The sequence below is a fragment of the Lytechinus pictus genome, chromosome 2 (assembly GCF_037042905.1).
Source record: "Lytechinus pictus isolate F3 Inbred chromosome 2, Lp3.0, whole genome shotgun sequence".
Taxonomy (NCBI): domain Eukaryota; kingdom Metazoa; phylum Echinodermata; class Echinoidea; order Temnopleuroida; family Toxopneustidae; genus Lytechinus; species Lytechinus pictus.
Window position 1 is genome coordinate 14,661,464 of NC_087246.1, and position 19,101 is coordinate 14,680,564.

Genomic DNA, 19,101 nt, shown 5'->3' on the forward strand with positions numbered 1-19,101 from the left:
ACTGTATGTGTGTGTGTGTGTGTGTATGCGTTGCATCTGTAAAAGGAAGTATTTTGTGATGAGTTGTGTGCATTGTATGAGTGTTTCCCATATCAGTGCATAATGAGCACTGTATGAAGTGCTAGATGCAATGTAAATGTACATGTATTTTTATGAATGAATGAATGATTCTCCATGTTATAAAAGTACATGTGTAACAACAATGATACCCAGAAGGAATTTCTAGTCTTTGATTATGATCTGTGGATGATCCAAAGACAGATACCATGACCTTAAGTTTTTGTAGAATATACTTTGTGATAGATTTCCTAATAATGATATTAACTAATATGAAATGATGTTGTTGAATGTGTAGGCCATCAAGACAGCAGAAGAAGCGAAAGCCAACGTAGAGCGAGTTACCTTAGAGAGGGACAGTGCCCTCAGGGAACGGACAGAAGCCTTAGCCCAAGCCCAGGAGCGCCAGATGAAGCTAGAGACCAAAGCCCAGGAAGCTGAGACCCTCCGCAAGGAGCGCTCCGATGCCCAGACTCAGGTGCAGGAGCAGCTTACCAAGCTGGAGACCATGCAGAAGGAGCTGGAAGAGCTCCAGAAGGAGCGGACGGCCTCAGGGAGTCGGGTGCAGACACTGGAGGGTGATCTGGATCAGCTGCGCAGGGAGCGGACAGAGCTGGTGGCCCAGGCCCAGGAGTGCACCATCAAGGTGGAGACCAGGGAGAAGGAGCTAGAGGGATTGAAGAAGGAGCTTGAGAGGCAGAGAGAAAAAGAAGAGCTGCTGGCCAAATCATCCAAGGAAGGGGAACAGAATATGACACAACTGCAAACACAATTGTGAGTTGAAACCAAAAATATCCTGTTTTCTCGTTGAAAATTTCATGGCCTGATCATACTTGACCCTATCTAGGCTGGGGTATTTTGGGAGATCATATGGCGGGGGGGGGGGGGGGGGAGCCTGCGAGGGCCTTGAGATCTTGGCCGTTGACTGCGCAATCGTGCCAAAAATTGGGGCGCAGGTTGTCTTGGACATATTCTACTAAATTGTAAAGTAATTTATTTTATACAAATTGCTATTTATTGATTATTTTATGTATTTCTTTGTTGCCATTGTTTTGACTCTTTTGAGATCCTAAACAGCATAAAGTAAATCCATTTAGACAAGCAAAACTAAAAATAATCATAAATTTATGATTTTTGGTTGAAAACACAATTCGCATTGACTTTGTACTTGAAATCATGTTTTTTAGCAATTTTCGGTCTGACATGCACTTACAAAATGTTGCGTACCTGCGCGTAGCAAATTTGGTCTCAAAAGATGTGCCAGACTTGAAGGTAAAAAGTTTGTGGCAAAAATATTGTGCAAATCATTTAGGGTCCCCCCCGGCCTAGGTAGGGTTTGATTGTTCTTCAAAATCCAAGCAAATGCAAGGGAAGAAATCACTTTAAATGGTATATTACAAGATTCCAAGCAATGTATTACAGTATGATTGTTGTGTGAACTCCTAGCCAAGTCACAATATAAACCACCCTCTGGCTGTAGTCAAAGTAAAACTCTATCATTGTGTATTGTGAAAATCACTTGTGCATTTTTAATTTCTCAGAATTGAGAGAGGTCAGGATCTAGAAGCCTCCAAGAGTTTAGTATCTGAGCTAGAAAACAAGTCTTCCACATTGCAAGCCCAGCTTGACGAACTCAAACAGCAGTCTGATCAGAAGCTACAACAGGTGAATGATATGACCCATTCTCTTGAAATACTCTCTAATACTACCCCTCTGTTGACTCTTTCTGTCTCTTGCTTACAACCCCTTCTCAGGACTCAAGTTTAAAGCCTACCACCACTTTTTCTCTCCATTTTCTGCATTTTCTGCATGTTCCATTTTCTGCATCTTTCATTCTCATTTTACCAATTTGACAGTCCTTTCCCGGACTAACCACTCTGTGAGCCATACATTTTGAGGGGAAGTATGATAAATTTTGACTATCAAATGTTGGAAGGTCTGGTATTTTGAATAATTTGGCTATTGAAAGCTTACAGGTGCAGTTCAAGACAACAATATTTAAATCACTAGTAAATTTGTAATGTAAAGATGTAAACATGGAAATTTCAATAATTGACCCCTCCCCCCCAAAAAAAAATCCACACCTCTGCTGAATTTGGTTTAAATAAATCATTATACAGTGATGTATTACACTGTTTATCAATCAGAGTGAATCATTACACAACTAGTCACTAATTGTTGGCGATGTTTTATTTTAGCATTTTTCAGGTTTTTCTTCAAATGAAATGTTATGTGTCAACAAAATAATTATCACTGTTGAGAATGGAGAAAATTTCAGTTGTGCATTATGTCCACGTGACTTCAAAAGATATTTGTATAAGGAAACCAAATAGGAACTTTAAAAGGAAACTCAATGACTCATTTTGCATATGAAAACACATTATTCCTTGATGTAAGAATATTGAGGTGCCTAATACTCACAAAAACTTTTCTGCCACATCTTTTCACATGAGCAGGACAGAATATATATTCTGTTGATTGAAAGCTGTGTACGTGTATAGGAAATTTATATATCTTAGTGCATTTGGTTTTGTTTTTTGTAAAGTGTCTTTTTGATGGATACTTTTATTTCTAGGTTGAAAAAAGTTTGTCTGAAGCAAGGGCTTCACTGGAAACCATCTCAAAGGAGAAGGAAGCCCTATCAGGGGATCAGTTATCACTTGGGAGTCATCTCCAACAGAGGGACCAGGAATGCTCCAGGTTAAGAAATGAAATCAAGACTCTGAATGAGAAAATTGACACTTACCAATACCAAATAACAACTATTAAATCGTCCATGTCAGATGAGAAAACCTTGTTTGAGAATGAAAGAACTAGACTGAGTGAACAGGTTACTGAGAAGGAAACAGAAAGTGTGCATCTCCAAGAAGAAGTGTCCAGTCTGAAGGAGCAGGTGTCCACCTACGAGGCCAGGCTAGGTGAACTGGACTCACTAAGGAAGGAGAAGGCTGAGGTTGAGGAAGAGAGGACAAGGTTTGCAGATCGGTTCCAGGAGAAGGAGAAAGATACAGAGCGGCTCCTGGGGGAGGTAGGGAGCTTGAAGCAGCAGGTGGAGAGCTATCAGACTCAGCTTAATCTAGCCAAGCAAGCATCCTCAGAAGGAGAGAGCAATGTAGGAACTGTACAAGCTGAACTGTGAGTAGGATGACATGAAGTATTGTCTCTTCTTTTTTTCTCTCTCTTTGTGCGGAGGGTGTAATATATTCCCAGCCGATGGGATGGGAGTGTGAGGCCAAAACACTCTTATACCCCAACTTTATTGCTACTATGGTTAAAATATTGGAGAGGAGATTGCCTCCTGCATTACTGCCCAACTGAACAAGTCATACCTTTTATTTACCAGGGAAAATGATGAGATACATGCTCAGTTTGGAAAGCATTTACGATTGTGATTCAAATTAAAAAAAATGGAGTTGGCACTCTTTTGTCAATGCTGGCACTGTTTTTATTCAATTTTAAAAAGTAAAGAAGGAAATGGTAAGATTATTCAATTGTTATGATAAGTAGATATCTTTACCACTCAAAGGATGAATCTCGATGAAAGAAAGGGGGGGGGGGAAATGTAATTGGCATTTTACAATTCTTTCAGTTTTCACTTTCTTTGTGCAGTGCATGCAGTATGTATTGTTAACTCTCTTAGTTCTTTCATTACATTTTTAAGTCTTTAGTGTGTAAGAGTGAATTATGTATACTTGATGTAAATATCTGTTAAAATTTATGACAGGGCTGAAGCAAGGCATAACCTCAAGATGGAACAGGAAAAGGTGAACAAGCTAGAGACAGATATGAGCAACACACAGCAAGATATCAATGCATTGCAGATGGCTAGCAAAGAGAAAGAAATGGTATGTTGGACAGGACGTCCATTGTGAATATGTAACTGTAATTCATAATAAAGAAATTGAATGCATTATCATTAGTTTATAGATAAATATATTTCTTTCCTGCTTCTAAATTATTACTTTGAAGTGAAATCCAATTACATGGATCCAGTGACATGGTCAGTTAAGCCTAACCTCGCTTTGAAGTTTGTCTACTGTACTGTCGGCAGATATCCATGTCTCAACTAAACTATTCCATTCACTTATGGCAAATAATTATTTTGGTATTGAAGTCCTTTTCCATGTGTTTTTGTGTGTGTGTGTTATTTGAAAAAGGATAGTGATGATAATAGCTGGTAAAAATAGTGATGATGATGACACTGCCGCCGACGACAATGATTTTGAAGATGATGATGATGATAATGAAAAAATAATGATATTGATGATGATAATGGTTCTGAATATTATGATTGCTATGAATATAATGATGATGAAATAGTAATCTATGGATATTTGATTTGAATGATATTTTGCAATAGATGGTTTGTATCTACGAAGATTCTGCTAGGATCGAAATCTTAGGCCCCTTTTTGACTTTCTACATGTAATACCTGATAAATTCCATTTATGAGGCTTTTGTAAATGAAATTCCAAAAGCTATGATTCTTTCCCCATTCTCCTTCAACAGATGGAGCAGAGGAATTTAGACCTTACAAATGAACTCCAGACAGTGAAGGCTGAGTAAGTGTAGTCATACTTATCACAATTCTTTACAAATGTAGACCGAAGTTCAAAAGACTGATGAACACTATACCTGCCAATAATAAAGGCAGACTGTAAAGGGACTGGGCTATTTGAGATGTATTAAGGCCAAGATCAGAAGGGGGGCCATCATGGCCCCCCTTCTGATCTTGGCCGCTGTTTGCGCGATTGCGCTGAAATTGCCACGCACATTCTTTACCACATAAACTACAAGCCAGTCTAAAAAAATTCTGAAAATATTTTTTATATATTATGAATAAAATATGCCAATTTATTCATGAGAAACATTATTTACATATTTAACACCCAATTTCACTTCAAATTTTCTTTTTTTTTTCTTCAAATGTCATCTGTGTAATCTAATCCAAAGGTTTCCACAAAGAAAAACTGAAAGCCAATTTTTTCCTTATGTATTTCGTTGTTTTTCATTGTTTTTTTTCAATGGAGACTATTACAGACCATTTAAAAACTTAATTAAACCCTAAATTAATTAAGTAGACCAATTAGAACGAAAAATAATCGCCCTTTTATGAATTTTATCTCCCTTAGACTTTGTACACAAAGTATGTAACTAAGTAATCAATTTTTGTGTTAAATCCAATGCAAATAGTGTTTTAGCCAAAATTCATAAATATATCATCATTTTTCCTTTTACTGATTAAAATCAATTAATTTCAGCTTGTTAATAGTCAAAATAAAGTCCCCAACAATTTCCATTAAAAGAACAATAAAAAACAATAAGTAAAAAACAAAGAAATTCTGAAAGCAATAAAATACATAAGAAAATAAATGTGATGTTGAAATTATTTTAATAGTACATTTGATCAAGAGTCTGTGAACCAAAAATGAGCATTTTAGGGGCATTATTTAGTTAATTAGAGCAAACATTTGATTTTATGCATAAATTAGCATAATTAATTAGCAATGAGAGTTTTCGCAGAATTTGATCGTATAGTTTTGTAGACTATGCCAAGGGTAATGCGCGATCGATGGCCGAGATCAGGGGGGAGGGGGGCTGAATCAGGCCCCCAATCTTCTAAGGCGTTGAAATAGCCCAGTCTCTTTAGGGTTCATGTTTTTAGGTGTAATGCAGATCTTCACACCTTATTTTCTTACTTTACCTACTTTTGGGGGATTTTTTACCATTTGGGGATATTTTAGTATTTCTTTTAAATAAATTTATTATTTAGTGATGTAAAATGCTATGTTGATTGAGGGACTGAATACACTTGCCATGAACAAGTCTCATATGATTTCCTTGCCTAACTAATGGTAATGCTAAGCCTCAACAAATGTGAGGTTACCATACCATGATTGTATAATAGTACCCTACTTTATTGTGTACAATGTCTTCTGGCAATATCAATAAAAAAAGCTTCAGTACATTCCATGTGAAATGCTGTTGCATTATTCATTGAATATGGGGCATGGAATCATACTTTACTATAATCTTTTCTTTTATCAGTTTTGAATCAAGGATAGTAGACATCGAGTCGGAGAAGGAATCACTCCAGACCACCTTGGATATCACCAACTCAATAGTGGCTCAGAACAAAAATGAACTAGACAAGTGCAAACAGGAGGTAGGTGTTACTCAAAACTGTTTTATTGTTGGCTTCAATCTCTTCATCTCTTTAATTAAAGAGAACATTTTTAGATGCTTTTGATAGATATTTGAATTAAAGGGCAAATTTGCCAGATTTACTTAGATACAGATAGAAATGATGAGATCGGTGCAACAATAGAGCTTAAGATCACATCGATTGAGATTTTCTCCATAGAGCCTATGGAGGGGATGATGACAGGTGAAAGATATATGCTTGTGCTGATATGTGCATATTGCAAGTCTATCTCTAGTCATCATAAGATTTCCACTGCTGGAATCAGGGCTACTTTAGCAAAAACTGAGCAATCAATTGCTAACTGGCAATGGCCAATCAAATTCAATGTTCTATGCGCTTTTTGTTCCAAACAGTGTCCCGAAACCAATCAGTAGTGTTATTTCATATTTGTTATCCATCACAAACCTTTGTGTTTCTGGGTTCAGAACAACCCTATGATGATTCTGTGAGGGCATTCTAATGTCAAATGGTACAGGGAAGAGAGTGAATATATTGTCTTGAATTTAATCCTAATAGATTGCCCAAAACCAGGGTGAAAGTGCCTTGGCTAAAAGCTATAAATCTACCATCGGTGAGCTTGAGAAAGATAAAGCTAGTCTTCAACAACAAGTGAGCGATCTTCAGTCTGCCTTGGTTTCTTCACAGAGCACACTGTCCACACACATTGATGTTGATATGGATGGTAAGTATAGCTGGCAAGAGTAAAAATACCAATAACTCAATGTGTAATTTTCAGGCTGATAATTAGGTATGAACACCTTAGCACATTTTTGATACAGTAAATTGTTAAATTTTCTCTTCTTCAACTTGCTTGTAATTTCTTTTGTAACAATAACCTTCTGTTTCATACAATTTCAGAAAAAAGCAATGTCCTATGTCACATGTATTTGGTTTAACCCCTCCAAAAAATGTAGGATAAGATATTTTATGGTGGAAAAATAATTCCCAGGAAATTTACTTCATGACATAATAAAGAAAAGGAAAAAAAATATACCAGTTTCATTGTCGCACAAGAGCATACAATAGAAATATTTAAATGTAGGGGAAGGCGGGGTAAGTTGTGACACTTTTTGCATTTTGCATGTTAGAATTCATATGAATAATAATATTGTAGAAATAAGTACCTTGCCTTTAAGTTTGATTCTTGGGAAATATTTTTCACCTATATATAACTTTCTACCCCCACACTGAAAGTCATTGTGACTTTTAAAAAAAACAAGGTCAAATGGCTCAACTTGCCCCATCTGTGGGGTAAGTGGTGCCACCTTCTGGGGTAAGTTGAGCCACAAAAACTATGTACAAAATGTATGTGGGAAGAACCAGCATGTTAATTTTTTATTTAAAGTCTTTTCACTTGCTAATTCTCTATAAATACTAACATCCTCTAAAAGTAAAATAACTGTCACGTGGTTTTGCTCCTTTCTCCCAGCATATCAATGGCTTTTAAAAGATTGTTTGTTTGTTTATTATACATTACCATAAGAATTACCATGGCTCAACTTGCCCCATGTTGGTTGGCTCAACTTACCCCAGTCCGAACTTCATGCGATATTTTCACATCCACACATTTCTTATGCATCCATCATGTAAAAGACTATGACAAGAATGAGAATCCATACCTGGACTAACAATATTGTTCTTATTTCTTTATCATATTTAAAGAATGTGTGGGTAAAAAGTACTGATCTATTTCACACCCTTTTCTACTTTTTGGGCTGAAATTTGTATTTTTCCTTCTAAAAAAGTACTTTTTGTTTCAAAGTTGAAAACAATGTGGTGGGGTTAAGGGTTATGTAATGGGTCATCATTACATGACACCACCACAATATCTGACTCATTCATTATTGGCCTGGGGCTGATGGCTCAACTTGCCCCTGTGCTCAACTTACCCCGCCTTCCCCTATGTATCATTGTTTAATTAGATCTTTCGACATGAACAAAGTATGTCTGGATTATGTATATTAACATCATCATAATGTCTGTTGACCACATGGAAAATGATTACCATGCAACCAGAAGTTGCCAAACCAAATTATTTTGTTATACAAGATCCCCCACCCCTTTCAATGAAGTGCCATTTGAATGTGGTTTAAATGTTTTCACATTTGAACAAGTATCATGGTTAGTTCATGATGGTCAATGATAGCTGAACTCAATACTCTTGTATATAAACATTAGTGTCTTGATTGACATCATTGCACTAAGAAAGAAGCATTCTTGGCATCATGGCTCAGAATCGTCCAAAAATTGATGGTCAGTCAACTATCATTGGACTAAGCTTTACAGTTGCTCTCGTATGAGAGACTCTCAATTGAAGTCAGATGCTGTGGATTTAGATACATTATTTGTTTTATATTTCAAGGAGATCCAGCTGTAGCCAAGCTTCAAGAAGACAAAGAGATGGCAGAAGGACAGGTGAGGATTTCTCTTTTATTTCAAGCTCTAATAGTTGCTCTCAGTCATCTGTTCTTTGCATGATTGGCCATGTACTTTTACATCTCAAGAAATAAACTCATTGGCCCGAATTCACAAAGGTGGATTCTGCAAAATCCACGGACGAATCCACGGATTTTGCAAAATCCACAGTCCCCGGATTCGCTTTTGTGATTCACAAAGGTGGATTCGACCGAATCCACGGATTCGACCAAGCCTATTACGTCACGATTTCGAGTCCACCGTTGGTGAATCACAAACTGCAGAATCCGTGGATTTTCCAGAATCCATGGACTCAAAAATCCACGGATTCTAAAATCCGTGGATTTTGCAGAGTCCACCTTTGTGAATTCGGGCCATTACTTTTTATCAGAGTAACAATAACTCTCTAAGCAGTTTTGTTTTTCACAGATTGAGATATGCCGATGTTATTTGTGCACAAACTTTATGTTTTAGTAGTCCATGAAAGAAACTGTCACTTTATGATTGAGTTAGGCTTTTGGTTATTTTATATGTGAAACCATGGAAGACTTAATTAGTGTATGATTTGAAGTCTTTGGTTTTATTTTGTGCTTTGATAGTAGGGGTGATAATTGCATTTGATTTATGGGATTTTGAAAGAGTTCTCCAAACATTATCCTTTGTGTTTTAATCTACAGGTGACATTCCTAAACTCCGTTATTGTGGACCTCCAGCGCAAGAACGATGAACTACGTGCCAAACTCGAAGCCATGGAGACGAGCTATATGAATGGAGATCATGAAGATATAGGATTTGATGTAGAGTGAGTAATATCACAAAATTATCCAGGTTTTCCTGCTCTTCTTGAATAAAAAAAAAATGCAATTTTGGTTTAATGTAGAAATATTTGGATGTTAAAGGTATCATAGTTTTAGTTAAATGCTGCACAGAGACCATTCACAGGAGACACTGGCACTTTAACGGTTCCATGACATTTGCTCCGGCGACAATTGCTATGATGGAAAATATGCACGTTAAAAACTCTTATTACAATCCTAACTCTACCCCTATGCCCTCTGAGATATCAAGACCAGAGCAAATGTTGTCTCACCACTTTAACAGAACAAAATTTGAAGTCTATGGCAGACTAGGTTAAAAATATTACAGTCAGTTGTGAATATTAGCTCTTATTACTGGTCTTTGTAAGCATGTGGTCTTCGCAGACTTTTTCTGTAGTACACATTCAAATGACAAACTTTACTTTCAGGAATCAGGGGATGGGGGGGGGGGGAATTGCTCTTTATAGACGTGTGATTCTTACAGAGGTGTGGTCAGTAGGTTTGAATGTACTTTGTATTGTTCAAAATGTTTTTAATACATACTTTCAAATTTTTTATATATCTTCTCATAATGTTTGTTTGTGCTTGGCCAGAAATCAAAGTGCACTCATATCACTTCTTTTCATTTGGACCACCTGCCAGTGTGTGAATCACAAGTAACAACAAAGGATGACCCTCTGTTTTCTTGCTTTTCTTTTTAAAGAGAGAGAATAATGATTTGTTGAGCAGTGCATCTTTACAATTTGCTTGTGTGTGATGAAATGTGTGGTAAAGGGAAAAAGAATGATGTCTCCATGTTAGGGAAAATGATTTCTCAGAATTGCATTAAGGCATTTTGACTGTGTGTCATGGCAGTGTTATAAAATGTTTGACATGTTGAGAATACAATGAATAAGTTTGTTCCATTTTATAAATCCTTCTCTTCTGGGGTGTGTGGATCTTCTCTGTAGATAGTCACTATAAAACTCTGTTATTATTGGCTTGAAGTTTTTAAAAAAATCTTGTAAAAGGAAAAAAAAAGGGCACAGTAGCTCATTGGCAGAATCGCAAATCCTTTGGATATGATGTAAAGCAGTTGGCCCCATGTTTTTTTTTTATACTGGTACAACAAATTTCCTAGCAATCATGATTTTACAATATTGCATCCCTAAGAACATGAAACATATCTCTAGTCCCATGCCATATCTTTTCATGCTGGAATTGTTTTTGAAGTGTGAATACAAGCATTACGGTGTGAAGTGCATGCCTTCAACTAAATCCCACCTCTTTCTCCCTGCCCCCAATCTAGCATGGACTCCAGCACCCACGGCCCGCCTCCTCGACTCTTCTGTGATATCTGCGATGTCTTTGACTTGCACGAGACTGAAGACTGCCCTCTTCAGGCTAGTTCAGACAGTCCGCCAGCTAGCCAGTATCATGGCAGTCGCAGTGAAGTGAGGCCGTACTGCGACATTTGCGAAGGTAAGCACTGCATGAAATAAATGAAATGGAATGGTTCTTTGCTTGGTTGCGTACGAGGGATATTCGCATGTTCAAAATATCAAATAGCTTTGTCGGAAATTGCAAAGTTTTAAATTTTCTTCCTCACTTATTTGTTTATACAGTTTATTGAAGTGGCCTCTATTATATTTCTTCAATGATTATTGTGGTACCAGAACAATATTTTTATGATAATAAGTTTGTATTACATATGCGTGTATGACATCATAATGTAAAACACATGAATTTTTATCACATTACTAGAACATTTAAAGTGAAAATAGATTAATTTACAACCTGAATTGACGGAAGCCAAATTTGCTGGAACTTTTTGGGTCTTTTTTATTATTAAATGAAAATTAAACCATTTTGGAAGTAAACCTCTTAATTTTCCTCTACTTTTTTGTCATTTTTTTACAGGAATTTTCAATATAACTCAAAGCCAGTTGATAAAAACACCCCAATCCACTCAAATAGTACACATAGTGCTCTTCTTCATTATAAATGTCATGTGTTTTTAGGAATCTTAAGAAGTAATCCATAAGAATCCCTTACTTGTTAAAAGGTTTCTAAAGGCATGTCTGCATTAGCATTGAGGCACCTGTATGTGATTGCTGTGCATCACCTGAAAAAAAAATGAGATGATAGGATGTTGTGTGAAAAGCTGATCCAAAACTAATATGCATGTAACAGTAGGCAGTTGAAGAAATATATATTATCTATTTCTGAAATATTGTCTTTGAAATATGTTTGTAATATAATCAAGCGAGTTACTTCTACAATTTTATTACAATGAGATATTGTATAAGGCCCAAGAAAAACATGTGTGAAGTATGTCTTAGGACTCCACATTCTTTTTTGGATCACTTTAAACACCCCAATTTATATTTTGACTGCTCAATAGCCTGTTTAAATCAAAGCGTTATACTTTGTGGTAAAATCTGTCAAGATGTAGTGTACAAGTCATCAGTACATAATCTTTCAAGATTTGCTTGATGTATTTATTTTTAAGCAAATTATGGGGGTACTGTAATTCATATTGTAATGAAATCTGTAAATAAAAAAATCTGAAGTGTTCATTCATTTAAAAAAAAAATATTAAACACAATCACATGTACTTTAAATTGCCATAAACCAGGTCACCAGGGAAGGAAAAGGTCATGAAATTGAAAGTTTACCCATTTATAGAGATTTGACTAATTCCCCTACTGGTCTATAGTGTGCAAAAATTTTGCAGTTTTCTTTTTGAAACCATTTTTTTTGTTATTGATAATTAACAGAGGATGACCTTTTGTTGGTGATAACCACATTCCCTAAAATGCAATTTTATACTGCCATAATTCAGTGTGCTTGATGCTCCTCATGCTTTGTAGGTATAATGAAAAAATTAGTCATCTAGTCTGGCATGACATTCCAAAATGATGTAACAAGTCTACACAATTCTCCTGTGCTATAAAGCAAACTGTAGTTCACAATTTAATTATTTCAGGCTGTAGGGGGGCCAAAGATGAGCCTATGAATTAGAATATGTTTGTCTTAGGTAGTACATTGTCAAGTATTACTTGATGATATAATATTTTATCGATGGAGTGTGTATTTAACTAAGAATAGTAGAAACAAAAATGTTTTGTTTGTAGTTGTCAAGTAGAATTCATATTTTTATCTTAATCTCTCCACCTTTCTCTCTTTTCTTGTCTTTCCACATCCCACTGTCCATCATTGTGTTTTTCCATTTCTTTCTCTCTCAAATTATTTGTCTGTCCTTTATCTCCATTTCTTCTACTTTACCTTACCGACATGTATGTTACATTGTGTCCCATTTTCTGCTTTTTTTCTCTCTTCCTCTCATCTATTTTTATGCTGTTTCTCTTCTGTTGTCCTTATGGTCCCATCTTTCCACTCCCCCCCCCCCCTCCACCCCTTCTTTCTGTATCTCTCATTGTATCTCCAGTTTTCGGCCATTGGACAGAGAACTGCGATGATGAGCAGACATACTAAGGCTCTCAGTGGATTATCTGGATGGCAAAGAACTCATCCTAACACTCAATCAGTACTTTCCTTATCCTGTCTGCCGGAACATGGAGAACAGCAGTGAATTCCCGTCTTGGAGATGGCACTATGGCAGGCATCCTCAGGCAGTGGGTCTGAGATGCTTCTCACATCATCATCATCATAAGACAAATTCAGGTGGAGTTTGCTGTCTAATACCAAGAGATGGTGTTCAGCGATGGATGCATGAAGTTGATTCCTCTCAATAAAAATTGATGTGACAGGTTGTGAGAAAAGACAAACCAACATCGCCTTGCTCAGGTCTTAGCCATGAATTTTTGGTGGATCTTTGTGGCAGTGTGTGGTGTCAGCTACCCTTTTGAACATATTTGCTATGGAGAACTTAAAAAGGGCAATTGCAAAGGATAATTTCTTAGACAGTAAGGGAGTGTGTCCATTAGAGGTTTGAATATGCAGAAAGGTATCGTAGAAAGCATTGGGTATTGGTCATCACATTGTAATGCCTGGGAGTTAGTGGCTCTGAATATGCTTAAATGTATTTAGATCTTACTAAATGGAGGTGTTCTGAAGTAAAGAAAAAATTCAATTTTTTTTTAAATATAACAAAGGAAACCTGCTGTTGGTATAATACAATGACTTAAGCTGTCATTGGCTTCTCCTATTCCTATTGCATAGAGAATACTGGACATACACAGGCACATTTTTGCACTGGTTTCCTTGTATTTTCTTAGAGAAAAATGAGCCACATTTCCTTAGTGCGAGCTATCTGCAGTCATGTGCATGTGAAAGAGATGAGCTCGTGGTGAAAAGAATATGGTTTGTTAGAAAATTAGCAGTGTCCAGTTGATATTGAATTGTCCTTGAAAATGGAGGAAGTTAATAGGGAGGATGCATCAAAGTTCTAGGACTGACATTGAAGTCTAGGTCCTGAAATGAGTAAATGATTTGCCAAAGTAGACCTGGGTCCATCGTTGAACCTCTAAAAGAACTACTGTGAATTAATAAACTAAACAGCCCCATCTTTAACTTGATACATTATTGGAAAACTTTATAGGAAGAGCGATGTCATTTTCTAAAAGAAACAAGGGAGCTTTCAAATAAATTTTGGAAGGAAAAGTGTGGAAAGGGATCCAGGATAAAAAAAAAATCAGATAAATTTTTTTTTTATTCTCTGACTATTAGGCTACTACATATGGACCCATCTGATGAGGGTCATTTTATTCCAAATCTGATATAGTTTTAACCATTGACCTGCAAGCCGAAAATGCTTGGTTTGACTTGCATTGGGGATGCTGCCATGAAGTCTAATAGGAAAATACCATGACCGGTTGACTTTCAATTCCCAAATCATGTCTAATATCACCATATCTGTTACAGGATATTGCTCCTTTGAAAGCTTTTCAAACAGATACATGGCCATGCAAATGCTGTAAATCATCCTTATCTCATTATTTCGAATATTTATCGAAAATTTAGAATGTTATTGTGACTAGAATGCTTCATACTATTTTACCAAAAATCTTGTTTGGCCTTTTATGTACAATGAAACTTGCATACTGAGAATATTGAGATTATGAAGCACTTTTGTTGCTCAACCGTCCTCTTTTGTATATAGAAAGCATGATGCTGTAAGTTAGGCTCTCAATCAGTATTAGAAGCTACTGTTGGTGGCATTATGTGGTATTGAGGAAAAACCACAAGACTTATATGCACCTATTTGCAATAATTATCTCCACATAGTCCAAGAGACTGTGTTGATATTGTATGTTTATAACTTTATTTATGAACCTTTTTTTTGTATTTTAATCCAAGACCTTGAAAATAAAAATGCTTGCTTACAGAAGAAAGCTTTCTACTTGGAGAATACCTCTAGAAATTACAAGTAGGTGTGTGCCCTCATACCCATACTTGTTAAACCGGTCTATAAATATCTTTGGGATTTCAAATTGGTCTGTTAACTGCGTTATTTCATGGGGAAATATTGATTGCTGTGAAGTTATATTCCAGAAATAGCAATTGGTTTTACCTGTATGGCTCTGTGCGATATGCATTTAATAATACATGTTTCAATTTTTATAATGCATTCTATTTTGGAAATACTTGCCATTGGGATATTTTATGATCTCTAGAGTTTTGAGTAAGAAATTATTTAAAGCTTCCCTCTAATGGATAGAAACTGTTGTGTTGATCAAGAAAAATCCCCAAACGCTTCATAAAAAGAAATAGTGTGTCAGTACTTAAGCTAGTATTGCCTTATCCAGTACTCAAAGACTCCCTTTTGAAAGCTAACAATGCTCTCTTTATAAATTTGGCATTGTTATGTGAATGTGCTTGAATCCCCTCAAAAATATTATTTATTTGGAGATTTTTTGTTTGTTAATTCTATGAGCTTTGCATATCATGTGATTGATCATGTGTTTCATCATGTTTCTCATCATTGTTTGTTTCCATGCTTGCTGTGTTTTCATCATTATTCATGCTTGAATTTTGTTTGTACTTGTATGTAGTATTGTATGCACCTCTATCCAAATTACTGTCTGTGAAAATATTTTCTTATTGAAATTATCCAAAGTTACATCGAATGAGTGTATTGTCTATTCTTTGTTTTTAGTTCAAATCTTGAAATTGAAATGAAATATTATTATTAAAGAGATATAATTCTAAATATACATTTGTATCAAGTTGTAAATATAGTGTTTACAAAAATTGTAAATTATTTATAGCACAGATTATGTAGATGCAAAATTTGTGTATGTGAATGGGATATTTTTTTGAATATGGGTTTTGTTTCTCTTTTTTATGCTAAGCAGTCTCTGAAGTTATAACTGTGTAGTATGATAACTAAAGCAATCAAGTTGTTTTGACCACAATTTGATGTTGTTTATCTTCTTGTCTCTGTGTACATCGTTGTAGAGGTATGGTATATTGTAGAAGGGGGAAAAAGTCTCAACTATGGAAAGCTACGAGTGTCATAATACTTCATCTGGGAGATACAGTTGCTGTCTAATTTGTTAACTAAAACTACAACATTAAAAACGAGAGGTTTCATTGGTCAGGACATAAAAATTCTTCACTGTTTTGTTTTGAGTTACAATTCAGAAATGCAAGTGTTTGAGTCAGAAACTATCACAATGAAATACTAAGAGGTTTCCGATTTTAGAGTACCGGTATATTTTGAGTATTAAATGTAGATGCATTTTAAATAATTGTGTCACTGGCTTTCCATAGTTAAGTGTCATGGGATCAATCACAAGTTTTTGTGATACAGGTCCCACTAAGTTCCAATGCCTTGTACAAGCACTGTCTGTATCATTGGTAGGGTACAAAAACAAAGCCCTTGGCCCCATCTTACAAAGAGTTACGATTAAGCCAATCAATCATAACTCTATGAAATCCATCAGTGTTAGAATTTTTTCGACAGGAAATTTGCAAAATGTCCTTTTAAACAAAGGAGAACACACCAAATTGTCAAGAAATCAATGAATTTATGGATATACATTCATAACTAGAAATTTTTTGAACAAACATGCATTTCATATGTTGACTTTGCTGGCTTTCCATAGTTGCGATTGATTGGATCAATCACAACTCTTTGTAAGACGGGCCCCAGAAAAAAGTGTGTTTAAATATCACTAACATTGGCTTACAAAAATAAAGAACCAAGTTTATTTATATTGTTCTTTCCTTCATAAACTGGAGTGTTATGCTACAACATATTTCTTCATTTTGTAAGCTCAATATTCAGTCATAGATAATTTGAAAATGGTGTTATAAAAAAATGTTCCTAACCTCTAATACTCCCTTATCCAATTGAACATACTTTCTAGTATATCATGATGAAATCAAAATCTTTAAAAAGTTACTAAATCATTTTACTAATCAGCTTCTTTATGGGTTTGTTGTATTCTTTTATAGGAATGTTTAATTCTTATTGGGATTTGAGAAGTCAGTCACACATAACACTTTTCGAAATTACTCCCAATGTCCAAGAACTTGTTTAATGAATGGTCAACAAAAATTGACGACGAGCACATATGCACTCCTGCCAATTTACATTAATCATTTATTACTCTGGCTTTTTTATTGTCAGAATAGTTCATTATTCCATACTTGATTAGTTTGTTTTCAATGGGTTCAAGAGAGAAAATTCTATTGTTTCATAATGCCTAGCTTACTTTGTTTTTGTCATAGTTTTTCTAGGACATTTCTTTGTCTGATATATCTCATGGAATTAAAAAAGTGTGCCTATACTTTATATGATATACCAAAACTAACTCATTATTATATGCTTTGAAACCTGCTATTTATTATTTTCATGCTCAATTTTTCTTGAATTGCTTTGAACAAGGTTATTGTTAATTGAGTTTTCATTTATTCAAACAATTTATAAGTGCTTTTCACAACATAAAGGAAAGGCCAAGTTTCAGATAAGATCATTATTTGCAGTTTTGTAATTCTAATTTTTTTCTCTTCATGATGTAAATGTATGATTGAAGAATATCAAGTTAAAGAAAAGAACACAGTTTTCATCATTTTATAAATTACAAAAGCAAAGTTTCTTGTTATATAACAAATCAACAAGAATCGCAAGTTTTTGTTTATTAATTTTGTTTCTCCATGGATTTTCCTTTCCGTGATATGACGTGTGATTTTCCATTTCACAGTACACTATCAGGTACAATGGTTTCAAAAGAGCTGTATTTTCAAGTTTCTTGTCATCTTTAACTGATTCTTCCACTTTAAGATATGACATTTTTTGTTATTCATTTGTTTCATTTGATTTTTTAAAACAGTTTTTTGAAGTGTTTGTATCAGAACATGTACCTAGATGGAATCTCATAACTTGCCAAACATTATTAAGATGCCTTTGAAGTTTTCAACACTCTTTTTTCACTGTGTGTAAGTATGATAAATACAATGCAGGCATTCCAGCCTATATAATGCTAGTATTTACATACATGTTTGGTGTCTTAATAAAAAATATGTTGTCAGAAACTAGAATACTTCACACCCCCCCCCCCTCCTCAATCCTGTCTATTTTGTAGCTGCAGAAACATTTTAAAACAAGAATTCTCCTTCTGCCTGGTCAACCTGGTTAATCACCGCAGGCATCATTACACATTTAAGGAACCAACTGGTATTTGGAGGGCAAATAAAGCAGTTTGATATTAAGAGCAAAATACAGTTGACTCCCCTGTTGATTGCAGGGCAGATAGATGCTATCTAATTCTAAACGTAGCCTTGAAAGTGTACGTTGAACAATGCAAACTGAAAAAGGGTATTGTGAAACTAATTCATTTGTATTTTCACTTAATAATATACTTGTATAATACATAAATTTCACCTATTATTTTCCTGAAAATTTAACCATCTTTGTATTGAAAACAATCTGATGCTGCACATATGTGATATTCTAGGAAAGCAACACAGATTCCCTTGTAATAACTTCTTCATATAATTTGCATTGGTGCACAGGATTGATATTTCTGTGGGAGTTTAAAGAGAAAATTCATTTATCCCATTGTATTTATGTTGAAGAGACTTATCCTTGATATTTAATTTATTTAAAATAGTTTTATGTAAATTACTTGTTAGCTGCTACATGTAGATGCCATAGTAGGTTAATGCAAATGTGTTTATTTAAGATAACAGAATTGGCAAATTTCTTGTATATTGTTCTTATAAGTGAAACAATTATTGTACCATTTTTTCAAATGCATCGACTTATGGAGAAAGTATATATGGGACTTTTACATCTATTGCAAAGTGTTCTTTGAGATTTTAATGGAAATAAAATACATGAATCTTGTTTGCAATGGTTTGCTTTGGTGTGTTTCTTTTTATGTTCCGATAGCCAATTACAACAAAGTAGATAAAAGGAAATACCTCAACTGCACATTGTTGAGTTACTTCAGGTATGGTGTTGTCATAAAACTAACACTTATAAAATGAGGCTGGTGTTGGGATTTGCCTCAATCAGAACTGAGCCATCAATGATTTGATCGTCATTGAATTTCCTAAATCTAAACATTTGTTTAGCTCACTTAAGCACCTTCAATCACTCTCTTAACACCAATATGAAAGCATACACTTATTTCTGCACCAACACAACACCCT

At 35.2% G+C, this 19,101-nt stretch overlaps 1 protein-coding gene across 6 annotated transcripts in view; it reads left to right on the top strand.

The window, feature by feature from the left end:
* LOC129254758 (CAP-Gly domain-containing linker protein 1-like) overlaps positions 1-18,793 on the top strand; it is a 53,381-nt gene extending 34,588 nt beyond the window's left edge. For 5 of the 6 annotated variants that reach the window (XM_054893273.2, XM_064110403.1, XM_064110393.1 and 2 more), the window contains 11 exons: positions 356-831; positions 1,599-1,722; positions 2,633-3,192; positions 3,782-3,902; positions 4,567-4,619; positions 6,106-6,223; positions 6,779-6,944; positions 8,625-8,677; positions 9,355-9,479; positions 10,784-10,956; positions 12,926-18,793. In XM_054893273.2, the coding sequence (XP_054749248.2) occupies positions 356-831; positions 1,599-1,722; positions 2,633-3,192; positions 3,782-3,902; positions 4,567-4,619; positions 6,106-6,223; positions 6,779-6,944; positions 8,625-8,677; positions 9,355-9,479; positions 10,784-10,956; positions 12,926-12,972 (2,016 nt within the window). In that variant the 3' untranslated portion in view covers positions 12,973-18,793. The remainder of the gene's footprint in view (positions 1-355; positions 832-1,598; positions 1,723-2,632; positions 3,193-3,781; positions 3,903-4,566; positions 4,620-6,105; positions 6,224-6,778; positions 6,945-8,624; positions 8,678-9,354; positions 9,480-10,783; positions 10,957-12,925) is intronic. The other variant, XM_064110386.1, reaches the window with a different exon arrangement.
* Positions 18,794-19,101: the final 308 nt, after the last annotated feature.